General features: G+C 41.7%; 1 protein-coding gene across 1 annotated transcript; it reads right to left on the reverse strand.

Annotated features, from left to right (window-relative positions):
• Window positions 1-6,721: 6,721 nt before the first annotated feature.
• On the reverse strand, window positions 6,722-24,218 carry me3 (malic enzyme 3, NADP(+)-dependent, mitochondrial). Its single transcript, XM_033617732.2, has 15 exons — window positions 23,981-24,218; window positions 23,338-23,561; window positions 16,219-16,352; window positions 14,582-14,731; window positions 14,273-14,348; window positions 14,031-14,192; window positions 13,766-13,869; window positions 13,580-13,689; window positions 13,066-13,163; window positions 12,850-12,963; window positions 12,656-12,761; window positions 11,887-12,029; window positions 9,966-10,139; window positions 8,127-8,225; window positions 6,722-7,903 (listed from the first exon to the last, which is right to left on the reverse strand). Exons 2-15 carry the CDS (start codon window positions 23,554-23,556, stop codon window positions 7,742-7,744), a joined length of 1,851 nt encoding a protein of 616 aa, XP_033473623.1. The 5' UTR covers window positions 23,557-23,561; window positions 23,981-24,218; the 3' UTR covers window positions 6,722-7,741.
• Window positions 24,219-25,652: the final 1,434 nt, after the last annotated feature.

The raw sequence follows: 25,652 nt of genomic DNA on the forward strand, positions 1-25,652 counted from the left end.
CACCTGACCCCTTGTGATGTGAAGGAACAGCGGCTCTACTCCGAGCTCTGTCTGGATGTCCAAACTCCTCACCCTATCTCTAAGGCTGAGCCCAGCCACCCTATGGAGGAAACTCAGCCTCTTGTATCTGCAATCTCATTCTCTCAGTCATTTCACAGAGCTCATGACCATAGGTGAGGGTTGGGAAGTAGATGGACGAGTAAATCGAAAGCTTTGCCTTCTGGCTCATCCCCAGATCACTGCAGAAGCCGCATCAAACCACCAATCCATCTCACGCTCCATTCTACCCTCACTCTTGATCAAGACAAATGTGTTGCAACTGTGGCAAATAGCAGAGAATTTCAAAATGTAAGGAACAGAATGGTTGGATGTTGATTTGTAATTGCTGTTTTGAGCTCTTTAAGTTCCCACATTGTGATATTTATCTACATTTTTCTCCTCTAAATGTGCAGTGAGAGAACCTGCACCACCCTCTACCTTTACCTTCAGTTCCAGTTGTTACTCAGTGACCTACAGTGGAATAATGTTGCAACTTTAAATGCTGTTATTTTTCACAGATAAAAGATCTGAAACTTTTTTATGCTCTCATTAGATCTGTTTCTGTCAAATTTTGGTCACAAATTTGTTAAAAATCCATATTTGTCAACACTTCTCCTTTTCCAAGATAATCCATCCACCTGACAGGTGTAGCACATCAAGATGTATTGGGACAGTCACAATAAAAGGCTACTCTACAATGTTACGTTTTATCTTTTAAAAAACACATTTATCAGGATTTCACATGACTAGCAACACAGAAATGCAATTTTTGGTCACAGATGCTCAAGAATCAGTCAGTATCTGGTGTGACACCATTTGCCTCATGCAGTGTGACACATCTCCTTCACATGGAGTTGATCAGTGAATGTGTGAAGTAACTGTATATTGGCAGGAAGTGGAGCATGCCGTTGTACATGCCTATCCAGAGCATCCCAAACATGCTCAATGCGTGACATGTCTGATGAGTCTGCAGGCCATGTAAGAACTGGGATGTTATCAGCTTTCAGGAAGTGTGTACAGATTTTTGCAACATGGGGCTGAGCATTATCATGCTGCAACATGAGGTCATGGCGGCAGATAAATGGCATGACGGTGGGGGTTTTATCAAGGTATCTCTGTGCATTCAAACTGCCATCGTCTGTGTTCACTGTCCATAGCTTAAACGAGCCCATACCATAACCCCATCGCCACCATGGAACACTGTGTTCACACTCACAGCACTGCCATTAGCAAACCTGTTGATGTGCTCTCATTTCATTTTGTTTGTTTAAGATATGTTGTGATTTTTTTTGTTCATTTTGGCGTTTCATGTCACGTGACCCTGATTAGGGAACTGCCCACAGGTATGCTGTCTCTAATCAATAAAACAGGTGAGCCCGTGCGTGCGGGTATTCGCTCAGCATTGAACAACTTGATCGTGTGTTATGTGCCACGTTTAACGTTGTGTAGAACTACTCTGTCAACAGGTTATGGGCCCAGGATAATCCCATAACGCAAAGTTTGAGTGACCTGCCAGGTGAAAGTCGCAACTGCGTGCACCTGAGAGCTGAAAGTATGAGCAGAAAGGAAAGGGAGACAACAAGTAGCCGCTGGGCGAGGCTCGTTTTTGATGGTGACGAGAAGAATTACGAGATATGGGAAACCAAGTTTTTGGGCCATATGTGTCTTCAAGGATTAAAAGACACAATCCTAAACGAGCCCGACGATGCAGACGATGAAGAGGATGGGAAAAACGCCGAGGCCTACGCGGAGCTCATTCAGTTTTTGGATGACAAAAGCCTGTCACTGGTGATGCGTGAAGCCGCAGATGATGGACGCGGTGCGCTGAAGATTCTCCGTGAGTACTATGCTGGAAAAGGAAAGCCCAGAATAATTAACTTGTACACAGAGTTGACCTCACTGCAAAAGTCGCCCACCGAGGATGTCACAGAGTATGTCATCAGAGCAGAGACTGCGATTACAGCCCTGAGAAACGCAGGTGAAGCGCTTAGTGATGGACTTTTAATAGCAATGGTGCTGAAAGGGTTACCAGAGACATTTAAACCTTTTGCCATACATGTAACCCAGAGCGAGGCTGAAGCCAAAATGACTTTTGCTGAGTTTAAGACAAAGCTCCGAAGTTATGAGGATGTTGAAAACATGCGCGCAACTGTGTCTGAGGACAATGTCATGAAGGCAAGAACACAGTGTGGCACAAAGCGCGCGCCCGCCGGAGCAAAGGACAGCAGTTATACGGACATTGTGTGTTACAAGTGTGGTGCAAGTGGACACATAGCCAGATCCTGTTCACGCAGGCGATGGTGCCATCACTGCAAAAGCAACACACACAACAGTGCAAGCTGCAGACGGAACAAGCAGCGGGATGACGCGCGTAAAGCAGCCGACGAGACTGGGGGCAAGGAGTATGCATTTCAGATATGCGACTCTGAGGAACCAGCGCTGGATGTCAAGAGGAAGGGCCTGATGGTGGATGCAGGTGCGACGTCTCACATAATCACTGACATCGCAAAGTTCAAGAAGTTTGACAGCAGTTTCCAAGCCGGGACGCACTGCGTGGAGCTGGCAGACGGCTCCAGGTGCAAAGGAGTGGCCAAGCGCAGAGGTGACGCGGAGGTGTGGCTCATCGACAGCGGGGGCAGGAGCTTCCGAACAACGCTGAGGGGTGCCCTGTACATCCCAACGTACCCACAGGATATCTTTTCTGTGAAAGCTGCCACTTCCAGCGGAGCCACTGTGACCTTCAGTGAGAAGAAAAATGTGCTGCTGCACAGAGACGGTACCAAATTTCCCATACACGTACACAACAAGCTTTATTATCTGCACACATCAGAAAACATGTGTAAGACTAATGACCAGTGTAAGAAAAGCCTCGATTTGCAGAGCTGGCATGAAATCTTAGGACATTGCAATTATGCAGATATAATGAAACTGAAAAATGTTGTAGATGGAATGGAAATTAAGAATGAAGGTAACAAACCTGTTTCACAGTGTGAAGTATGCACTCAGGGGAAGTTTGTCCAAACTAGGAACAGAGGGCCAGATGTGAGGGCTAAAGCACCTCTGGACATGGTACACACTGACCTAGCTGGTCCTATAGATCCGGTGTCTAAAGATGGTCATAAATATGCGCTTTCTTTCACAGATGATTACTCTAGTGCGGTTTTCGTTTACTTTTTGAAACACAAAAGTGACACTGTACAAGCTACAGAAAAATTCATTGCTGATGTGGCGCCCTATGGCAAAATAAAATGTATGCGATCTGACAGTGGCACAGAGTACACATGCAAAGAGTACCAGGCATTAATGTGCAGGATGGGTATTAGGCATGAGACTTCCGCCCCATATTCTCCACACCAAAATGGTACAGCAGAACGCAATTGGAGAACCCTGTTTGAGATGGCCAGATGTATGCTAATAGAGAGCGAGCTGCCAAAGATGCTGTGGACCTATGCTGTCCAGACAGCTGCTGTGGTGAGGAATAGGTGCTTTAATAATCGCACAAAACAGACACCTTACTACATGTTAACGGGCAGGCAGCCAAACATTGCCAGAATGCAGAAATTTGGACAAGTGTGTTACGCTTACAAACAACAAAAAGGAAAGTTGGACTCTAAATGCGAAAGGGGCATCTTCATTGGATATGATAAAAATAGTCCTGCCTACATGGTGTACTATCCCAGCACCAGAAAAGTACAAAAGCACAGACTTGTAGAGTTTGTAGTTAAAAAGAAGGAGGAGGTACTGGATGCAGAAGATGATTTTGACATTCAAAATGAGAGAAAATCTGTGACAATCCCACTAGCTAACCCACAAGTGATAGGGAGCCAGGAAGTGTTCACAAACAATGAGGCAGATGTGAAAGACGAGCAAAATGCTCAAACAATGAAGTCAGAAAATGAAGTAGGTAGACAGGAAAAATACAAACCTGCTGAGAAACGTTATCATGACAGGGAGAGAAGAAAGCCTGACTATTATGGTGATCATGCATGTGGTTTTGAGGAGGATATTACCAATATTGACTACTGTTACAGACTCCTGTGTAATGTTCCTCAAACATACACAGAAGCAATCACCTCAGTCAATGCGAAACAATGGGTTGATGCTATGGATGAAGAAATGCAGTCACTACAAGACAATGTAACTTTTACCTTGACCACTCTTCCCAAGGGCAAAGATGTAGTGGGGGGTAAATGGGTTTATGCAATGAAAAAGAACACTGATGGATCAGACAAATACAAAGCCCGATACGTAGCCAAAGGGTTTAGCCAAAAGAAAGGTGTAAACTACGATGAGACTTTCTCCCCTACAGCTAATATGACCAGTATCCGGGTATTAGCACAGAAAGCAGCACAAGAGAATCTAGTTGTCCACCAGATGGATGTAAAAACTGCTTATCTTCATGCACCAAAGCGAGTGTGAAATCTACATTGAACAACCTGAAGGTTACGAAGTTGCATCAAAAGAAGGTGACAAACTAGTGTGCAAACTAGAAAAATCCCTGTACGGTCTAAAACAGTCAGGACGCAACTGGAATAAGATGTTGCATGATTATTTGTGTGAGATGCAGTTCGTACAGAACCCGGCTGACCATTGTGTTTATTGCAAAATTACTGAACAAGAAAAAGATGATTTGATTATTGCTGCCAATGATGACGATGTCTTACAACGTGTTAAAGAAATGTTGAAATCCAAGTTCAGAATGAAAGACCTAGCTAAACTAACACATTTCCTTGGTATTGACTTTGAACAGTCTGCAGATTGTGTTAAGATGTCACAATGCAAATATGTACAGAAGTTACTGAAGAGATTTGACATGTCAAACTGTAAGGCCAGAGCTACCCCTTGTGAACAGAAACTTGACTGCAGCGATGATGCTGAATTAATGGATGATGTGAAGAAATACAGAGAGGCAGTTGGGAGCTTAATATACCTAGCAACCTGTACAAGGCCAGACCTGAGTTTTATAGTGAGTAAACTATCTCAGTACTTCACTAGACCGACTACTGATCAATGGACAACGGTAAAGCATGTGTTGAGATACTTAAAAGGTACTCAAAACAAAGAACTTTGTTTCAAAAAGCACAAAGGTGAAAACATAATCCATGCTTATAGTGATGCCAACTGGGCCGCTGATATTGATCGAAAAAGCACGACAGGTTACTGTATCAGCCTGAACAAAAATGGGCCATTTGTTTCATGGAAAACTAAAAGACAACCTACAGTTGCACTCTCTACTTGTGAGGCTGAGTACATGGCTTTAGCTGCGACCATGCAGGAATGCCTGTACTTAAAACAGCTTCTGAAGTATTCTGATGAACAGGTATACAGGTGTTTAGTCTACGAGGACAACCAGGGCGCTATAGCTCTAGCCAAAAACCCTGTACATAGGCAAAGATGTAAGCATGTGGACATTAAATACCACTTTGTGAGATCGACTTTACAGACTGATGATGTGACAATGAAGTACTGTCCAACTAATGAAATGGTTGCAGACATCCTAACGAAACCAGCTAGTAAGCTGAAGTTAATGAACTTTGAGACCTTTATGTTTGGTGAATGAACCATGAACTATGAACAACTAATGAACTCTGAACTTATGATTATTGTGTGAGCATTGAAAAAAAAAAAAAAAAAAAACCTGTGAAGTTTGTGTTGACATGATTTCTGTAAAATGTGAGCAAGTGGGGGTGTTGATGTGCTCTCATTTCATTTTGTTTGTTTAAGATATGTTGTGATTTTTTTTGTTCATTTTGGCGTTTCATGTCACGTGACCCTGATTAGGGAACTGCCCACAGGTATGCTGTCTCTAATCAATAAAACAGGTGAGCCCGTGCGTGCGGGTATTCGCTCAGCATTGAACAACTTGATCGTGTGTTATGTGCCATGTGCCATGTTTAACGTTGTGTAGAACTACTCTGTCAACAAAACCGTTCACCTACGTGACACTATACACGCTGTCTGCCATCTGCTGGTACACTGGAAACCAGGATTCATCTGTGAAGAGAACATTGAAGGTGAGCAGTTGCCCACTCAAGTTGGTTACGATGATGAACTGCTGGCAGGTAATAGACCCTGGTGAGGAAGATGACGATGCAGGAGGACTTCCCAAAGACAGTTTCTGACAATTTGTGAAAATGTCCTGCAGGTGAAGATGCTGGATGTAGTGGCCCTGAGCTAGTGTGGTTACACTTAGCCTGCAGTTGTGAGGTCGGTTGGATGTACTGGCAAATTCACTAAAACAATAACAAGAAACAGTTTATGGTCATGAAATAAACATTCAGTTCATGGGCAGCAGCTCTGGTGGAGATTCCTGCAGTCAGCATGCCAATGGCACGCTCCCTCTATTTATTTTTTTTTTTAATGTATTTTTTATTATTATTTTATAGCAATTAAGATAGTTGCTTTCTTACTTTCTCTCTATTTTTTTTTCCAAATTTTTATATATTTTTAAAAAAAAATATTTTACCATGATTATTATTATTATTATGAGGTCTGGGTATGTCAGAGAATGTTTTTCTGCTAAAATTAAAAATTCAATAAAAAGTTCCAAACAGAAACAAAAAATGACCATATTAAATTTTACACCCTCACACTAACTGCTTAAATATTTTTGCAGCTACAAAGAAGCAAAATTACATCAAACAAATTCCTAAGGATGACAAAATACCATAAACCACTTATATTTTTGTTGACAATTTTATTCAAAAAGTTTCATGTTCCCTTTAAAAACTTCAGGCGTATCTGTCCGCACTAAAGCTTGCAGAGCGTCATGTTCTCTAGGAGTAAAAGATAAGATACAGTTCATCATTAACTTTGGCAAAAACACCACAACAGGCAGAGAGCTCAGTACAAAACTAAGGGAAAACACAGCGTTGTATACAAAAAAAAAAAAAAAACATCCTGATGGTGACACAAAATCCAAACAATGCCTCCTCTGATCACATTCAAGAAAACGGAAGAGCCTCTGCTGAGAGCATGATTCTCACGGGAGACAGAGACAGAGTTAGTGTGGTGGAGTGTTTTTGTTGTGTGTGTGCAGCTTTAAACTTGTGTGCAGATAAATCGGAGTGTAAAATACGAAGAAGCAGCTACAGTTAGGAGTCACATGCGGCCTCGACAAAGGTTTTAATTCATAACATGAAGCAGTGATGTCCTGAGGTCACACAGAAAGAGGCACTGAAAGTTTATGCGCAATCTTTTTGTTTGTTTTTTTCAAGCTTCAGAATAAGTCCTCTGTTGATTTGTGTCAAGACAAGAGGAAGCATTGTGCATTACTGTGAGCCACTGCGCTCTCATTTTATGCATTAGCTCTGAGTCATCTCGAAAAAGATTTTGAGTTGCTGTGAGTGCTGAATACGATGACATCTTAGGCGGATATTCTAGTGACAGGAGTGTAGTTGTGACGTTACAGAGGTATATGATATGCTGTTTGTTTGTGCAGCGAAGTATTTTTCAGATAAAACAACAAAGTACAGCACTGAAAGAAGAAACAGCTCGACATTTCAACACTTAAGATGTCACAGAGACATCTACGCTAATGACCACTGTCCATCTGTAAGAGGGGGCGGAGACTTAAGGAAAGAAACAAAGAAACAAAAGAGCTAAACGGCGTAAATCATTGGCAACATGTCTGAATGGAGGCAATGCAGAAACTGTTTGCGACACCATGGCAGCATACTGAAAGAAAGACACAGAGTTGGGATCACACGTCCTGGACTTCCATGGCTTCCTGCGGCCAGCTGTAGGTGTCCAGAGAGAAGTCGTCGTAATCTGGACTGTAGATGTGAGACTGCACAAACGCCTCCTTGTCTTTAGGCTCCGGGTACAGTGAAGCGATGTTGTGTTTGTATGCATAGTTGACGATCTGGCAGAGAAAGAAACAGAAGGAAAAGTGGTGAAGACATTTGGATCAACTCAAAATTACAATACTGAAAACGTATGTTCTCAATCAGCTTCTTATGTCCCGTTTCCACCAAACACTTGCGGTATGGCACCTTTGGTGCCAGAAACATATTTAATTACGTTGTTACACTAAAAATGAAATGAGGTTAAATATTCCCTTGCGATCACACAGAAAGATGACCCACCTTCACTGCGATCTTGAAGGACACCTCTCTTATGGAATTAAGAGGAGGATAGAGTCTTCCTTCGGCCAGGTGCTCCTCTGTCACCATGTCCGCTATCGCCTGAAACAACAAAGCTGAGATTATAGCTGCTGCGCAGCAATGGTCAGGGCTGCGCAATTTTAGGCAATTTTAGGCAATTTTAGGCAATTCTGAGCAACAAGAGGCAGAATAGGAGGAAAACAAGTAAGTTGCCATTACAATGTACATTTTGCATCAGTTGAGGCTTGAACTCATAACCTCTGACACAAAGGAGCATCTTCTATCTGACTGACCTAATTATAGCAAGTGACAACTCATCTGTGGCTTCACAAATTGACTAAGCCAACCACCAGGATGACAGCAGCTGTCAAGGCAGATTTCAAACTGCTGTCATAAATTCAGTTATCAAGACAAAAATCTGAAAATACACATATTGCATCTAGACAGCATGGAGATGTTGTTAATTTGTTTTTAACAATGATTGATTTACTCCATAAGTGAAAAACTAATGTTTTAAAATACCATTTTTGCATTGACTCCAGTTGTTCACATGAGAACAAAATTCAAAATGCTGTCAAAAATTCAGTTTTGATATAAAATTCTGAAATTTGCCACACATCATCTACCATTGTTTTTCATGAAAATAGAAAACTTGTGTTTACAGTACTGTTTACAGTCAAACATCTTGATGCACTGTAGGCTCAATTTTTGATAAATCAAAAATCTGTGAGGACAATTTGTGGAGGACAGTCTGAAGATGCTCTGTAGCAAGTTTGGTGTTAATTGAGCAAAAATTTTTGGAGGAGATAGGTTTAAGAAGTTTCACAGTTTTTGATGGACTTCATAATTTGCAATAGGTTTAAATGTACAAATGTTTCTTGTTGCTCCAGTATTGGAGCTACATTTTGGTGAAAGTTACGAAGCTGTAGCACATACGGTCGATTTGTTGTGAATTTTCAAAGTTTTGAAATTTAGACGGTTGCTGTAGCGCCACCATCAGGACTATTGACTTGTGTTTGCAGCTGAGCAAATCTGGCATAGGACTGGACCTTTGTGCAAAGTTTGGTGCTTTTTCGCGCATGGGAAGTAGGATTTCCTCAAAAGAAGAAGAAGAAAGAACGAGCAGGAAAACTGCCTGCCTGGACCCTAATGAAGTATAAGAACAGGCAGTGCAGTACAGGTTGAGAAAGAGAGGGCATAAAATACTGTAAAGATGCAAAAGGAAGGAGGCTGAAGTTCACCTAGTTTTGCTTAAGAAATCACGTCCTCATAAATATATGTTAATGTAAAGTTCCTCTCCTTGATTAAAGCCCTAGAGGCTCATTTCTGTTCATCAAAACAACACATTTATAATTTTTTCCATGAAACAAAATCCCCTCTTCCTTTAAAACTGCTTGGATGTAGCTCTGCACCTTTGCCTGATTTGGTATGCATGGATCTATTAATATGCAAATGACTATATTTCAAAAATGACACATCCTCATTTAAATGCTGTGGAAACATCTGCTATATTTAATCTCTCATCTAACCGATTCTCACTTTTCAACCAAATTTAGCCAAGTTCTGACGTCTTTTGACCTTCACATCGCTACATGAAAGCTTACTGGTATTTACTGTTGCATGATTATTGTTGGGGATTCATTTTTTTTCTGTACAGACAACACTTGTTTTCTATATCAAGTCTACTACCTTGCTACAGCCCTTAGTGTGCCTTACTTTTATATTTTAAATATTCCACTAATTATAACATGATATGGACATGTTGACGAGGTTGATTTTCACTGGAGGGGGTCTGTAATATGTGATAAGTAAGGAGAATACCTCGGCTGTGGTGAGGAAGATGTCGTCAGATATGTGGCGCACTCCACAGGCAATGACACCCAGAGCGACTCCAGGGAAGACGTAGGCGTTGTTTCCCTGGCCGGGGTAGAAGGTGCGTCCATCAGCCAGGGTCACCTTGTCGAATGGACTTCCACTGGCGAAGATGCCCCGACCCTGAAGAAGAACAGAAAGATGTGTTTCTTTTCTGTTTGTTTTTTTGGTCTGTTGAGTTTTTTATCCACTGGGGTACTGTGGAGAAACATCTGTGTGTATGGCAACGTACTGTAGATGTCAACAGAAAAAGATTCACACTGTATTTACTCTGCATCCTGACAATAAACTTGTATCATTAATTCAGTGGCTCCAGCTGATGATGAAACACTTAATCATGTGTCTGTAAGTTCAGTTTTCACATGTGATTGTTTTGTATGTTGCACTAAAAAGGCAAGTTCAGCTTTGGAAAATTCTTCCTGAACCTTGAAATGTCTTGTTTCCACCAGTTTTTTTTTTTTTTTTACAAGGCCTTGGTTTTAGATTTCCTGATGTGCTGCCAAATAAAACCTTCCTCTGAGTCAGGCCTTGTCTGCCAAATGGAACAGACTATAACAGCTGTTTGTGTATCAGTTCCACATATAAATTACAGCTGGGGCAGTAATGTGTCATGAGAGGCACCAATTTATCTGAAAAAAAAGAGGGGCAGCAAACAAAACAACTCAGATTTCATTTAAGAAATTGGATTTTAAAATGTTTCCATGAGGTATGATATGCATTTAGCATCCTTACGTCAAGCATTAGCACATATGTAGCATATATTTGTGTGAGAAACACTGAATGTAATGATTTTAATCAACTAGTGCAGTGCCCGTTCAAAATGTGCCTCAGCCTGTGGTATTGTGGCTTTCTCTAAAACCTGTCATCCAAACAACTTGACTCTCAACACTGTGCTTCCTTGAGTCCTGAGCAACACACCTGCCATGCCACTGTTGATTTTCCAGCAAAATGTAGTGCAAATTTTAACCCCATTTTTAGAAAACTGGCAAATTTGAGCACTTTTCCACCCACTACTGTAAAATGAATATTGGTTAATGGTGATAAGCAGTAGGTGGCGCTAATTCTCCACTCAGGTGCCACTGCTGAGGAGGGCACAATGAGAAGGTGATGATAGGCGGTCCAAAAGTGCAACACGGGTCCATTCTGAATGCACTGCAAGTGACTCAGGATTGTGTCAAGTTTATAAAAATGACACTTAATTTTTAAGTACAGTGAATATCCAGCACAGAGCTTTTATTTTGAAGTGCCGTTTCCTGCTGTAGAGTGAGTAAATAACAGAAGGCTACTTGACAGAGACAGCAAATTAGCTCCACGACATGGCCAAACGCAGGTATGACGTTGAATATTTTAAACTCTGTGGACCTTGAACTAATGACTAAAGAGAAATCTGGACCCTGTGGCTGGACCAGTTGGGAACCACTGGTCTAGCAAGTGACAGAGAGCAAACAGCCTGACTGACAGCAGATATTTACTGAACCAAAATAGCTTTCATGACAGCTCAACAGGGGGAAATCACCATTGTTTATATTTATTGATTCACTGATTTTATTTCCCAGCCTTGTGTGGCAAGTGAGGGGAATCTGCCGCTCACACACAGACTGGGAGCATATCGAGCAATGTAGATCCCAACCATAAATCAGGTTCAACAGTTAATAGTTGTCCCCTCCAAATACACTGCACAGTGTGTAAATAACACACTGCTGATACATACGATCTCTACAGCTCAAACTGACACTGCACTCACTTGGGTCCTCAGCAATACACCCAAGAAATGTGAAGTTGATCGGATGAACAGATGTTGAAAAAATCAAAGTACAGACAGACTGGAAACTTTACAGCACCTATAATCTACAGTGAGGCTGGTTATTACCTCTGTGAGCGTGTAGCACTGCTCCGCTGTGCACTCCGCCTTGCTGGTGGGATTACTCAGAGCAAAGATGATCGGCCTCTCGTTGAAGGACGCCATGTTTTTGATGATCTTCTCAGTAAATGCTCCTGCAATAGCAGCGACTCCTTCATGTGCAGGAAACAGGACAGAGGGACAGTCCATCAACACAAATGAGTTAAATTTAACAAGCTGCAACGAGACAACGTGAACAAAATGTGTCATTTGTAGGATTAAGACCAACGTGGGCTAATTATTGTCAAGCAAGACCAATTAAAACCACCAAACTGTAGTTTATAAACCTTTGGATCAGTTTCTACTTTGAATTGTTGTCTGATAATTTCTTCTTTAATCCTGTAACGCAGTAACGATGCTGTCATATTTTTGATTAAAATGCCTCGGTTCATCACTCATGCAGTCTTTTAATTTACACCTGTAAGATTCACGTCAACAACCTTTGGGAACCTGTGAGTGAATTAGTTGATTTGGATCAAATTACCAAGTTGTTAATGCGCTGAGAGAAAAAAAATTCACCTTTAATAGGTTTCTCTGTTTTTCTGCAACTGATCAGGAATGATCATAAATGGATGAAACAAACAATCAGAGTTATTACAGAGGTTTTTATTTTGACACCATTAAAGGTCCAGTGTGTACGATTCAGGGGGAAATACTGGCAGAAATGTAATATAATAAGCATGTTTTCTTACACACTGAACCTTTAAAAACCACAGTGTGAGCACCCAGGCAGACTCACCGATTATGGCGGTGGGTTTGAGGGTCTGCACCACCTCCTCCAGGGTCTTTATGTGCGGGTGTTCATGAGCGAACTCCTCCTTCTCGTGGTTCAGATGACCTCGTCCCTAATCAATATAACATGATGGTGCTGTGTGGTTATTTGCAACAGGGGACATGTGGGAAGGCTGAGTGAGTGATAGACGCACACACTACCTTCACAATGAGGCCTCTTGAGTCCACCATCCAGATCCTCTTTGCAGCTTCCTCTCTACTTACTCCCTCTTTGGCCATGGCCATCATGAGCAGGTGAGCGATACCCAGAGCAGCCTGGGAGAAAAAACAAGAATAAAAAAGAGGATAAGTCAACCCAGTTGAGTCTCATCCCAGGGATTTACTGTACAAAATCCCAGTGAGCAAGCATCTTCTCACCTCGCCCGCACCCTGGAAAACAACTGTGTGGTCTAGGAGTGTGTTCTTGGTGATCTTCAGAGCAGCTAGGATTCCAGCAACAGCTACTGAGGCCGTGCCTGGAAAGACAGAAAACAACACCTCAGATGACTCACTGGAATAAACAAATTTAAAATGGCAGCACTTGATTATTTAACATGTATCCTACACTCGAAGGATGATGTGTTCCATAGAACATGGGAGCCTTTTATATCCTATATTGGATTGGATATTCCAACTATTCTTATTCGAGGATTTTTGTAGTGGGGGACTAACATGTTTTGTCATTTGTTTTTCTTTCTTATAGTTATAGTGTGTAATAAGTTTTTTTACTCTTCCTTATGAGAATGTTGCGTGTCTCTCCTGTGAAGGTCATGTGGAATGTTTAGGTGGTACAAAGTGAGTTATTTTTGTCTATTTTTATTTTAAAAAATGCATGAATTGTGTGTAAAAATCTACAGTTTGGGCACTGGCTGTCTGATGAGTGTAAAAGTACCCTGGATGTCGTCGTTGAAGGTGCAGTATTGATTCTTGTATTTATGGAGGATGCGAAAGGCGTTGCTGTTGGCGAAATCCTCAAACTGTATCAGACAGTTCATCCCGTACCTGCAGAACGACAGATTGACAGTGTCAGACGTCAGGAGTCACTCGCACATAGTTGATCATTTTTGTTCCCGCTCACTTGTCTGTCACGGCCTGCATGAACTCCTCGACTAGATCATCGTATTCCTTTCCTCTGATTCTCTTGTGCTTCAGTCCAATGTACAGGGGGTCATCGAGTAGCGCCTGTAAGAGACGACATGCTGTCATGTCTCTATTTTAGAACTCATAAAACTCATCTGATATGGACGCTATCTACCAACGCCTGATAAGAGGCAGATATGAAGCACTGGACTGGCTCGTAAAATCTCACTGCAGCCGATCTGCAGCTCTGTGATCAAACACACCTGGTTGTCAGTGCCGACGTCCAGCAGCACAGGGAGACACTGCTGTGGCTTAACACCGCCGCAGGCTGTGTAGAGCGCCAGCTTCCCGACAGGAATACCCATACCATAGCTTCCCAGGTCACCCAGGCCGAGGATGCGCTCCCCGTCTGTCACTACGATGGCCTACAAGACAACATGTATCAGTAATATGTATCATACACTGTTACTTTTTCACAAGTAGCTGTGTGTGTGTATTCTTGTACCTTTATGTTCTCTTCAGGCCAGGAGTTGAGCATGGTGGCGATGTGGCCTCTGTCATGGATGGTGATGAAGAGTCCTCTGTAACAGGTTATAAAGGCAGCAGAATTGAGTTGGGAAAGTGATGTTTAAGTCAAGCCTGATGTTGCCTTACACATTAAAGAATGATCCCCATCACTTCCACACAGTGAGGCATACAGCCTGGTAATTAATCACTGGTATCAGAACAGTACTCAGAGCCCAGGTATCGGGACTGGGACTAACAAATTAGCCTTGTAGCATCCCTGCTACAGTGTAGAGGTAATTAATCTCACCGTGGTCTCCTGAAGGCGAGTCCGTACTGTTGGCAGGCCAGGCCGACAGTGGGAGTGTACACAATGGGCATGAACTCCTCGATGTCAGAGGTCAGCAAGCGGTAGAACAACTTCTCGTTCCTGTCCTGCAGCGTCATCAGCAGGATGTACCTGAGACAGAGAGACACTACAAAACCTGGCAACACCATTTTTGTTGAAACAAAGTTAATTGTAACTACGCCCAAAATATTACTGTGTAATTATCGTCTATGTAAAGGGCCAAATACCAAAACACAATGAATGCAAAGTGCATGTCATGGATGATAACATTTTTAGGGATGGTGATGGCTGTTGGTTGACCACGTTGGTCCGGACTGAACAATCTCAACAACTACTGGATGGATTGCCATGAAATTCTGTTCACATTCATGGTTCCCAGATGATGAACTGTATAAACTGAATCCCCTGACCCTTCATCTAGTGACATCATCAGGTCAAAATTTAATTTTATGAGGGTGTCCAGCAGCTCAGTGGTTAGAGCAGGGTGTCCCATATATAAATGCCGTAAAACACCATAGCTTATTGTGCACCTCCCCAGAAATGTAACTTCATGTTGCGGCGACGCAGGCCTCATGTCTGTTTTTATAAGCTGAAACCATTTCCCTCAGTGGAGCAAAGCTTTTATTACTTCAGTTTCGCAGAATAGAAACAATAAATTGTGAGGACAATAAAGCCTCCACAAAATTGCATTTAAGTCTTGTGTAGGTTAATTTATACAATGTAAAATGCCATAGGCTTGTGCTAATAATGTTAGCATGTTGTATTTGTTTGGAAAACGTGTTTAGTATAAGACAGCTGTTTTGTCGGTGAACCTTGTGAGCTGTAATGGAGCCAAATTTTGTAACGTTACCTTTGTTAAATGTTGCTGTTGTCCCTGGCTTTATATGGGTAGAGAGAAGTACGCTAGCCGCAAGGCTAATTTATACAATATAAAATGTCATAGGCTTGTGCTAAACACATTAGCATGTTGTATTTGTGGGGAAAATGTGTCCAGCAAAAGACAAGTGTTTGTCTGTGAATGCTGCGAGTTATACTGAAGCTGATTTGTGCACTTGTGTTTGAAACTGTCTCTATTAAGCCATGTTTAATGTGTGTTTAATGTGTGTTTTGATTCAACTAAACTTAACAACACTTCACAGAAACCCTACCGCGCACTAGTGTGTTGGAGGTGTAACTGCAGAGTGACACAGACACACCACCACACAAGTATATGCTCAGAACGGCGTAAGCGACGTGCGTAGGCTAACATTGTCGTTGTGAGCATGTTAGCATGCTGATGTTAGCATTTAGCTCAAAGCACTGCTGTGCCTCAGTACAGCCTCACAGAGCTGCTAGCATGACTGCGGTCTCAGGGATCAGGGTTGCTGCAGTTATATGACTATGTGTCTTAACCAAGTCTTTGATGTGACACTAGATAAACTTTTAATCCTACTACAAATGACAAGAACAGAGGGCGATGATACAGCAGCGACAGATGTGACACACTAAAGAAAATCTGACCAAACAAGCGGGACAGCCTCGACTGGCTAAGCTCCTTTAACATCTGTTTTCTTGAACAGCACCTCAGCATGCTTCACTGTAAAAGCCTGTTCCCTCACTTGTCCAGAGGATTGATGCGCGTCTCATAGCTCTTCATGACACGCAGCACCTGCACATCCTGGGAGAGGAAGCAGGGTGGCAGCAGGCCGTGGATGCCCAGCTGTAGGCGCTCCTCCAGGGTGAAAGCCATGCCCTGCAGAGAGGAAGAGGAGCCGTTATACAACTCCCTAAAAGAGTTTGCATAGGGTGAGGCCCACAAACCAAACACAGTGACTCATGTGTTAGTCATCACAGTCTGAGGTTGGTTATGACTCATGCCTATGCCCAAATACAGTAGTCTTTGAAGTTTTCTCTAAATTATGAATTAGCTGCTGCTTTTGTACGGTAACTCTGGTAACAGGGCAACTTTGAAAAGTCAGATGTTTCAGTCACTTGGAGCACTAAACATCACGAGGCTTTTATTCTGGTCAGCAGCTCTGCACCCCTCTGCCTTGGGGTTAGTGCGTCTGCTCCTCTGCTTCAGCGCTGGCATGCTTCCCAAAGAGTGATTGGAGGGGAGAGTGAGCTTTAATCTATTTATTCTGTCCAATAGTGTGGGAGCCTGAACTCACTCCCCTGTCAGCGCCACTTCTCTTTCTTCCTCTGTGTTATGTCACTCTCTCCGTTTCCTCTTGATTCTTGCACGGCAGAGGAAACACTGACCTACATGGGATAAACTCGCCTTCTCGGTTCTTGTGTTTGTCTGCTGCGGGGCTGTGAGTTTGTCTCAACACACTCTTGTCCCGCTAAATTATTCATGCTGGAGTCGAGGGTGAAATGTGATAGTTGATTAGATATCTGGTTGCTAATAGTGCCCTCATCTTTAAATCATTACACCATATGTGCATACTGTCCACTGAGGAGTATTTAGATGATATAAGCTCAACAGCTAATCAACTAGTCGCTGTATAGCTGCAAGCAACAGCCTGCACAATAACAGGTCTGCCTGCCAGAGGTCATTTCGAAGGACATACTTTAAATGCCACACCAGACTAAAGGGACAGTTCACCTAAAAATCCAAAATACAGTTTTCCTCTTACCTGTAGTGCTATTTACCAGTCTAGAGTATTGGAGATATCCGCCAAAGAGATGCTTTCTCTTAAATATAATGGAACTCGAACATTTGGAAAACTCAACAGCAATGTCTCTTTCCAGAAATCATGACCCGGTTACTTAAAATAATCCCTAGACCTTGTTATGAGCAGTTTCATGTAGGAACTATTTTCTTTCCACTGGCCTACACCCAATTACCATCTCACCTCGCAGAAGAAAGCGTTCATCTAATGATGGATGAGAGGCTCACGTAAACAGTAATGGCGTCCTCCTCAGCTGAGCTGTAACGTCAGGTAGCTCAGTGGTGCTAGGTGAGCTACGCATCTACGCTAGTAGGGTTACAACGCTATTAGATTTTGCACGATAACCGTCTTGGAAAATATTGTGGTGTCACTGTATTACAGAATTATTACGACAGTTACAATGACCCTTAAAGAAATAAAAACAAAGGTATTTTTTTTAGTAAAACAGGTGTGTTTTTTTTTTTTACTCTAAGTGAAACTTGAAACCACTTTTTTAATGAAAGTCTGTGTAAATAAAAGAAGAATCAAGTTTCATTTTTTGAAGACCGTAGAAAAGCAAATATACACGGTAGGGCTAGGCAATATCGAGATATTCTGTCGTTACGAGATATGAGACTATATATCGTCTTAGATTTTGGATATCGTTGTATCGTGATATGGCATAAATGGTGTTTTTTCCCTTGTTTTAAACTCAACTCAACCTTTCATACAAACATGCAGCCCAAAGTGCTTCACATGGCAAAATTGGAATGACACAGACTAATCTACCCAGATTAAAACTCCATAGAATAAAAAGAAATTAAATAAATAAATAAAATAGATAATAGAAATGAACAAGAGAGATAAAAGAAGGTAAAAAAAGACAATGGTTAAAACTTAAAAATCAAGACAGTAATGTTGCTCCACATTAAAAGCCAGATTAAAAAGGTAGGTCTTTAATTACGTTTAAAAATACAGAGTTCACTATTCTAATATCCAGAGGTAACGGATTCCACAGTTTAGGGGCGTTAAAACAGAAAGCGCTCTCACCAGAACTTCTATGGGACACATGAGGAACATTTAAAAGTAAAGCAGTGGAGGACCTTAGTGATATGGCTCAAACGTAAAAGGTCATTTAAAGTTTTATAAAATATTATTTTTATAATATCAAAATCAATTCTATTAAAGGTTGCATTACAGTGAAGTGATGTAAACTCATCAGCTTACCATACAACAACAATAGTGAGGGTTTTTGGTCAGAAATATTATATTCGATTTTATCTCCCAGTCCTAGTGTTAATGAGATGCTTTTCTCGAGTAACTGGGTCATGATTTCTGGAAAGAGACATTGTTGTTGAGTTTTTCACCACAAGCTGAGTGCCATCTAGTTCAATTACACTCAAGACATAACACCATAAATGCGTCCATGTAACTGTGGACATGGCCGACGTGACAGATTAACAGAGTTAAACTGAACCCATTAGAGCGAGCAGGTAAAGTAAACCCATTAAGGTGACTCTAACCAGTAGCTGTTATTAAAGCTAACCAACGTGCTGTCTGTCAACACACAAGGAGAGAGTGAAACTGCACGTGGGGTGGGAGAGGAACGAACTGCATCACCTTAATAATGGCTCTAATCCAAACCTTATCATGAAGTTACAATATAATAGCACCACAGATGATCACACGTATTTCATCCAAGGTTATAAACTGATGTGTTTGATGTGAGAGGTCACTGTGATCTGTTTGGCAGGTTTGCAGAAGTGAGAGGACAGTGAACAGGGCCTTGTGACAAAATGTGTGTAAATGTGCAGAAAAGGTCGTTGAAAATCAGTTTAAAGTCTAAAAGAGTCATAATAACTAAAAATCTGACTGAATAAAATGTTTAAACACATGAACTAGCATTTAGTTGATAGAAAAGGGACTTATTTTTCATCTCAACTTGCTGACTTTTTCTGCTGACTTGACCTGTGAGTCAGCGTGTAACTGCTGACTAGGCATCAGGAACTGTGACTGACCTCGTATCAACCTAAATCACAGCAATAAACTCAGCTGAAGTGTCTGTGTTCATCCTGTTGTCCTCAGAGCGAGCAAGGCAGGAACAAAGTATTCCCCATTTACACAGAGTTTGGGGGAAAAAAAGCGGTGAAACCGCTGGTGAGTCATTTGGTGGATGTTTGTTTTAGAGCAGATCTGCAACTATGGCTGGAAAGAGCTTTTTTTTTGCCCTATCTAGCTCTAAAAAATACAAGCACTTCCACACTGTGACTGCAAAAGCACTGCTTATGTTTCTGAGGGAAACAAAATATAAAACACATTATGATTACCTTAAAAAACAACATGACTAAGGCAGACAGAACGCATACAGAGGCAGAGTCAGACAGAAACATTAGAGGAGTCGTGAGGACACCATTTATAGCTCCAGATGTGGGTGTTTAACCACTCAACTATCTCCCTTAGATAGGAGCTGTGGTATTCATGTGGTGCTGACCTGCTGTACCATGTGACACTTACATGGTAGTGTCTGTTTATACATGCTCCACCTTCATACAACATGGTATGCGGGACACACAGTGAATGAAGGGCAGGTTAGATTTTGCATATAGCTGTACATTTTCACACCTATTGCTTTAAACACATTTTATATTCATGATAAGCAAGTATGTTGAGTGTTGTGTTTGTCAGCGTACTTATATAGTTATATAGCTGAGCTTCTGACTACCTATGCTCCAAGTTGTGACCTGAGATCCTGAAGCCTTCCCTCACTAGTCCTCTCTAGATCAACGCTGGTAACTAGAGGTGACCGGGCTTTTGCCATCGAGGCCCCGAGGCTCTGGAATTCTCTGCCTGAGGATATTGGGGTGGCTAGCACATTATCTGTTTTTAAATAATTGTTTTTATATATAATTTGTCATTAAAAAAACACCATATGCATGTGTTTTGTTGCAGCATATCCGCAGTACATTCTCATATACAGTACAGGCCAAAAGTTTGGACACACCTTCTCATTCAATGCGTTTTCTTTATTTTCATGACTATTTACATTGTAGATTCTCACTGAAGGCATCAAAACTATGAATGAACACATGTGGAGTTATGTACTTAACAAAAAAAGGTGAAATAACTGAAAACATGTTTTATATTCTAGTTTCTTCAAAATAGCCACCCTTTGCTCTGATTACTGCTTTGCACACTCTTGGCATTCTCTCCATGAGCTTCAAGAGGTAGTCACCTGAAATGGTTTCCACTTCACAGGTGTGCCTTATCAGGGTTAATTAGTGGAATTTTTTGCTTTATCAATGGGGTTGGGACCATCAGTTGTGTTGTGCACAAGTCAGGTTAATACACAGCCGACAGCCCTATTGGACAACTGTTAAAATTCATATTATGGCAAGAACCAATCAGCTAACTAAAGAAAAACGAGTGGCCATCATTACTTTAAGAAATGAAGGTCAGTCAGTCCGGAAAATTGCAAAAACTTTAAATGTGTCCCCAAGTGGAGTCGCAAAAACCATCAAGCGCTACAACGAAACTGGCACACATGAGGACCGACCCAGGAAAGGAAGACCAAGAGTCACCTCTGCTTCTGAGGATAAGTTCATCCGAGTCACCAGCCTCAGAAATCGCAAGTTAACAGCAGCTCAGATCAGAGACCAGATGAATGCCACACAGAGTTCTAGCAGCAGACCCATCTCTAGAACAACTGTTAAGAGGAGACTGCGCCAATCAGGCCTTCATGGTCAAATAGCTGCTAGGAAACCGCTGCTAAGGAGAGGCAACAAGCAGAAGAGATTTGTTTGGGCCAAGAAACACAAGGAATGGACATTAGACCAGTGGAAATCTGTGCTTTGGTCTGATGAGTCCAAATTTGAGATCTTTGGTTCCAACCGCCGTGTCTTTGTGAGACGCAGAAAAGGTGAACGGATGGATTCCACATGCCTGGTTCCCACTGTGAAGCATGGAGGAGGATGTGTGATGGTGTGGGGGTGTTTTGCTGGTGACACTGTTGGGGATTTATTCAAAATTGAAGGCACACTGAACCAGCATGGCTACCACAGCATCCTGCAGCGACATGCCATCCCATCCGGTTTGCGTTTAGTTGGACGATCATTTATTTTTCAACAGGACAATGACCCCAAACACACCTCCAGGCTGTGTAAGGGCTATTTGACCAAGAAGGAGAGTGATGGAGTGCTGCGGCAGATGACCTGGCCTCCACAGTCACCGGACCTGAACCCAATCCAGATGGTTTGGGGTGAGCTGGACCGCAGAGTGAAGGCAAAGGGGCCAACAAGTGCTAAACACCTCTGGGAACTCCTTCAAGACTGTTTGAAAACCATTTCAGGTGACTACCTCTTGAAGCTCATCGAGAGAATGCCAAGAGTGTGCAAAGCAGTAATCAGAGCAAAGGGTGGCTATTTTGAAGAAACTAGAATATAAAACATGTTTTCAGTTATTTCACCTTTTTTTGTTAAGTACATAACTCCACATGTGTTCATTCATAGTTTTGATGCCTTCAGTGAGAATCTACAATGTAAATAGTCATGAAAATAAAGAAAACGCAAAACTTTTGGCCTGTACTGTACACTGGTAAAACTGCCAAGAAAAATGTAGCAGGTCCGAGATGCTATTATATTAATAGGTTTTTCATGCATGTGATCTAGATCATTTATTTACTACAAAGGTTTAAACAACAGGAAATGCATTTAACAAAATTTTGTTAACTGATTAATCATGATTAAAGCACTTTTTTAGGATTAAAATACCTACAAGTCACTGGTTGTAGCCTGTCAAATGTAAACATTTTCCTATTTCCTCTGTCTTTAAAGAAAATAATGGTAATATCTTTGGGTATCAGTCTGTTGGTTGGAAAAAATGTTCATCTTATATGTAACAGGGTCAATTACACAACAGTACTATGTGTACCCCTATAAGTCAAATGTACATTTGTAATATTAAGTATTACAATTACACAAAATTTGTTTCGGTTGTTGTTACCTGACACACTTAAGCTTCCATAATCAATATGTAGAATGTATGATACTAAGTTTCTGTACCTCTACGTTCACCTTTGGGGGTACCCCACCTCTAAAGGGGTGTCTCTCTCCTTACTTCTTCCCTTTTGATGTTGTGCTCCATGGGAGAGGTAAGTGACATTGCTGTGCTTTAGCGCTATTAAGCTATATTTATAAGTTTATTTTATGCTATAACATATTCCTGTGTCTCTTTGTGTAGGGGCTCAAGTTAATGTGGTTGTAATTGAGGGAGGATTTTGTTTTTACCTCTTGCTGTCAGGAATAAACAGAGATCACCTCTAAAGATATCCACAGTGTGGGCCTCTTCATATCAATACAACGCAGACAACACTAGTCCATCAGCTACTTATAGACCAGGGTTCCTGGTTCGAACCCAGGGTGTGGGAGTCCTTCTGTTCAGAGTTTGCATGTTCTCTCTGTGTCAGTGTGGGTTTTCTCTGGATACTCCAGCTTCCTCCCACAGACATGCAGGTTATTTGCTGAAATAAAAATTGTCCGTAGGTGTGAATGTGAGTGTGAATGGTTGTCTGTCTCTATGTGTCTCTGGATAAAGATAAGCAGTTACGGAAAATGAATGAATGAATGCATTAATAAATAATTAAAATAACTGTGAGCTGCAGTCCTAAAATGCATACACATGAAGGAAATGTAGATATCTTCTGTTATGCTGTGCTCATATGAATACAGCTGACAATAATATCCTCCCCTGTACATCACAGGTAAGGTCACACCCTCACCTTTGCCCAAGGGTGTAAGTATTGTTTTATCAGTAGGAGGGGCAGATATGAACAGGGTTTGCAGGTGCTCTGCCAAAAATCTTGAGCGTCAAACATTTGTATGCACCAGTTTGTGCATTTCCTGCATCCATTTTAGGTTTAAATGTCTTGATTTTTATTCGAGGTGGCAGATGCACACCTGAGCCTTTACCTGACAAAGACCTTTTGTCCATGCAGAATAAAAGGTACATTTGGAAACTGTTTGCACATATTTGTTACATGAAAACAATGTGACTGATAAGAAAATGTCTTGGACACCTCAGTGAGCTCACCTTATTGAGGTGGGGGTTTCTTGTGATGTCGTAGCCCCTCTTCTTGGTGCTGACGCTGCCCTTGCGGCTCGTCCCGGAGTGACAGACCCGCACAGCCTGCAGGGAGGCCAGCATGCTCCCGGCTGGGTGCCCCGGGGAGCCGGCCAAGACCCTCATCCCGCCCGCTGCAGCCGTGCGCCTGCACAGGGAAAGAGCGGCTCTTCCTGGGAGCGAGTTCATGCTGCCTGCAGGCAACAACAACACACAGAGGGTGTTAGTGAAACCCTGCCGGTGCTGTAAGTCACCTTCCAGGTCAGAAAAGGACGCACGACCTAGAAACGTCACACATACCGCGAATAATACAAGTTCATGCTGTGAACAACCGGTGCGAGCTATTAGCTTCACACAAGCTGAGTCACAGTCGTAAACAACTATCAGAGCAGCCATTAATCTAACAGCTAATAAATAATATAAACAGAAGTAAAGTCCATAAATAATTCAGCCGATGTGTTCAGTATATTTAAATTGAAACCATGATGTGTGCGTGTACATTAGCTCAGCTAGCTACTGTTAGCTTCCCGCTGCTTTTATCACAATCACTGTTTTCTTAATGGGACCTTCTGCGCAGATGCTAATGCTAACTAGCATGTTGTTTTAGCTTTACCTGATAACGGTGTGACGCTGCTGTGCCTCTGGCTTCAATCCTCATAGGAGGCGCTTCTTCAACCGGTACTCGCGTTACTGATGTGTTATCAGAGGATGTTGTGCTGAGGATAGACAGCTAACAGCTGATCCAGGATCCTGACTTTGACAGCTGAGCTTCCCCCAACCGGAGCCACCAATCAGACCGTAGCATGGCGGGGTAAGAGCCGGCCCAACCCGCTACACCTCCTCCCTCCCTCCTTCCTCTGATTCATAAACACAGGCTCCATCTTCAGCCTAAACATCTGCACCCAAAACACCACCTATCTCTCTTTTAATACATGTCATAATGCTAAATAACTTGTCATTATGCTATAATAATCACTGCATTGGTATTAAGCTGTTGACTGGCTTAATTCTGTTTTGCAGAAAAGAACAAAGCTGTGGAAAAGAAGCACATTTTTCTTGTGTTAGTCATGCACTGACACACACATCACTGAACTCAAGTCAGTCTGTACAGTCTGTTAATATCCTCTGGTTCCCCCTGCTGTCAGAAAAGCTTCCCTACTCTCTATTAACTTTGAGTCCTGCATGTTTTTGTGCAGTCATGCCTGGTTTAACTGGTCTTGTGGCCCCTGGGGATAATCATTTCTGCCATGGGCCCCCATCTTCATACCAAGTGCACAAAACACACAACACATGGCACTACCCTGCATTTATATGCACAGGGATATTACAGCAATATGGTCATACTTAATGACACAATAACACCAGAGAATGCAATTTCTGAAGAAGTTGCAGGTGTGAATGCTGGAGTTTAATGTGGCAGTTCTTTCACTTTCAGGCTGACTGTGCCAAATGTGTATGTCTGTTTGCTTCAACAGCAACATTTTTTGAAAGAGTACAATTTCTAATCCATTTTGACCCAAAATGATGTATGAAGAGTGAATATTGTGGTTGTGACAGTGGGTTAAAGAGAGCTGTTTAAGAAGCTCTCTGCACTCTGACAGCTGAGTCCACCACTCAAGCTCTGAACATTCTGTCCCATAGAAACCAATGTAAAAACCTGACAAGGACATTTTTACCATGCTCCACACAAGTCTGAATATTTCAAAAAGTCTGAATGGGATTTTAAAGTTTAATTGAAGCCAGAATGTATGAAAGTTGGGCGAGATTTTAACGTTTGAACAGAGTTTCTATGTGAATGTATGAATGAATAAATAGGCTTTGAAAATGCATGAAAAAACTTGAATTTGTGAAATTTCAGTGGGGAAAATTGCCCAGAAAATGATAATTATTTCGGAAAGTTTGAAAGATATAAACTATAAAAAAATACAATCATGCATGTCATAACTGAGCTGCATGTTTTGATGTCTGAAAGAAGTAGTAGTGTGACAAAAATTGGGCAAATTGTTTTTGTGTGGAATAACAGGGTGGGAGTGTTGCAAAGCAAAAAACAACATGATGGTGGACTAGACTGCATTACTATCAGATAGATGTACATTTTATATTGGCAAATGAGTGTTTATATTGTATATATTGACCCACATCAAATTGTTTTTGTACACTTTTATATAAAGAAAGCAGAAACAAGCTTCTGACAGCCACAACAAACAAAATCAAAAAGTTTATAACCCACATTTTCATCAAACAGACACAACAAACTCGAGTATACAGTTAAAATTTAAATATGG

The sequence above is a fragment of the Epinephelus lanceolatus genome, chromosome 14 (genome assembly GCF_041903045.1).
Source record: "Epinephelus lanceolatus isolate andai-2023 chromosome 14, ASM4190304v1, whole genome shotgun sequence".
Taxonomy (NCBI): domain Eukaryota; kingdom Metazoa; phylum Chordata; class Actinopteri; order Perciformes; family Serranidae; genus Epinephelus; species Epinephelus lanceolatus.

What these genes read in the sequence shown, in the direction of transcription:
- me3 (XM_033617732.2), bottom strand. Translation starts at nt 23,556, where the DNA reads ATGAACTCGCTCCCAGGAAGAGCCGCTCTTTCCCTGTGCAGGCGCACG. An exon ending in AGTGCTACACGCTCACAGAG is followed by an intron (nt 10,140 to 11,886) that starts GTAATAACCAGC and finishes GTTCTTCTTCAG; the next exon opens with GGTCGGGGCATCTTCGCCAG. An exon ending in TCTTCCTCACCACAGCCGAG is followed by an intron (nt 8,226 to 9,965) that starts GTATTCTCCTTA and finishes TTGTTGTTTCAG; the next exon opens with GCGATAGCGGACATGGTGAC.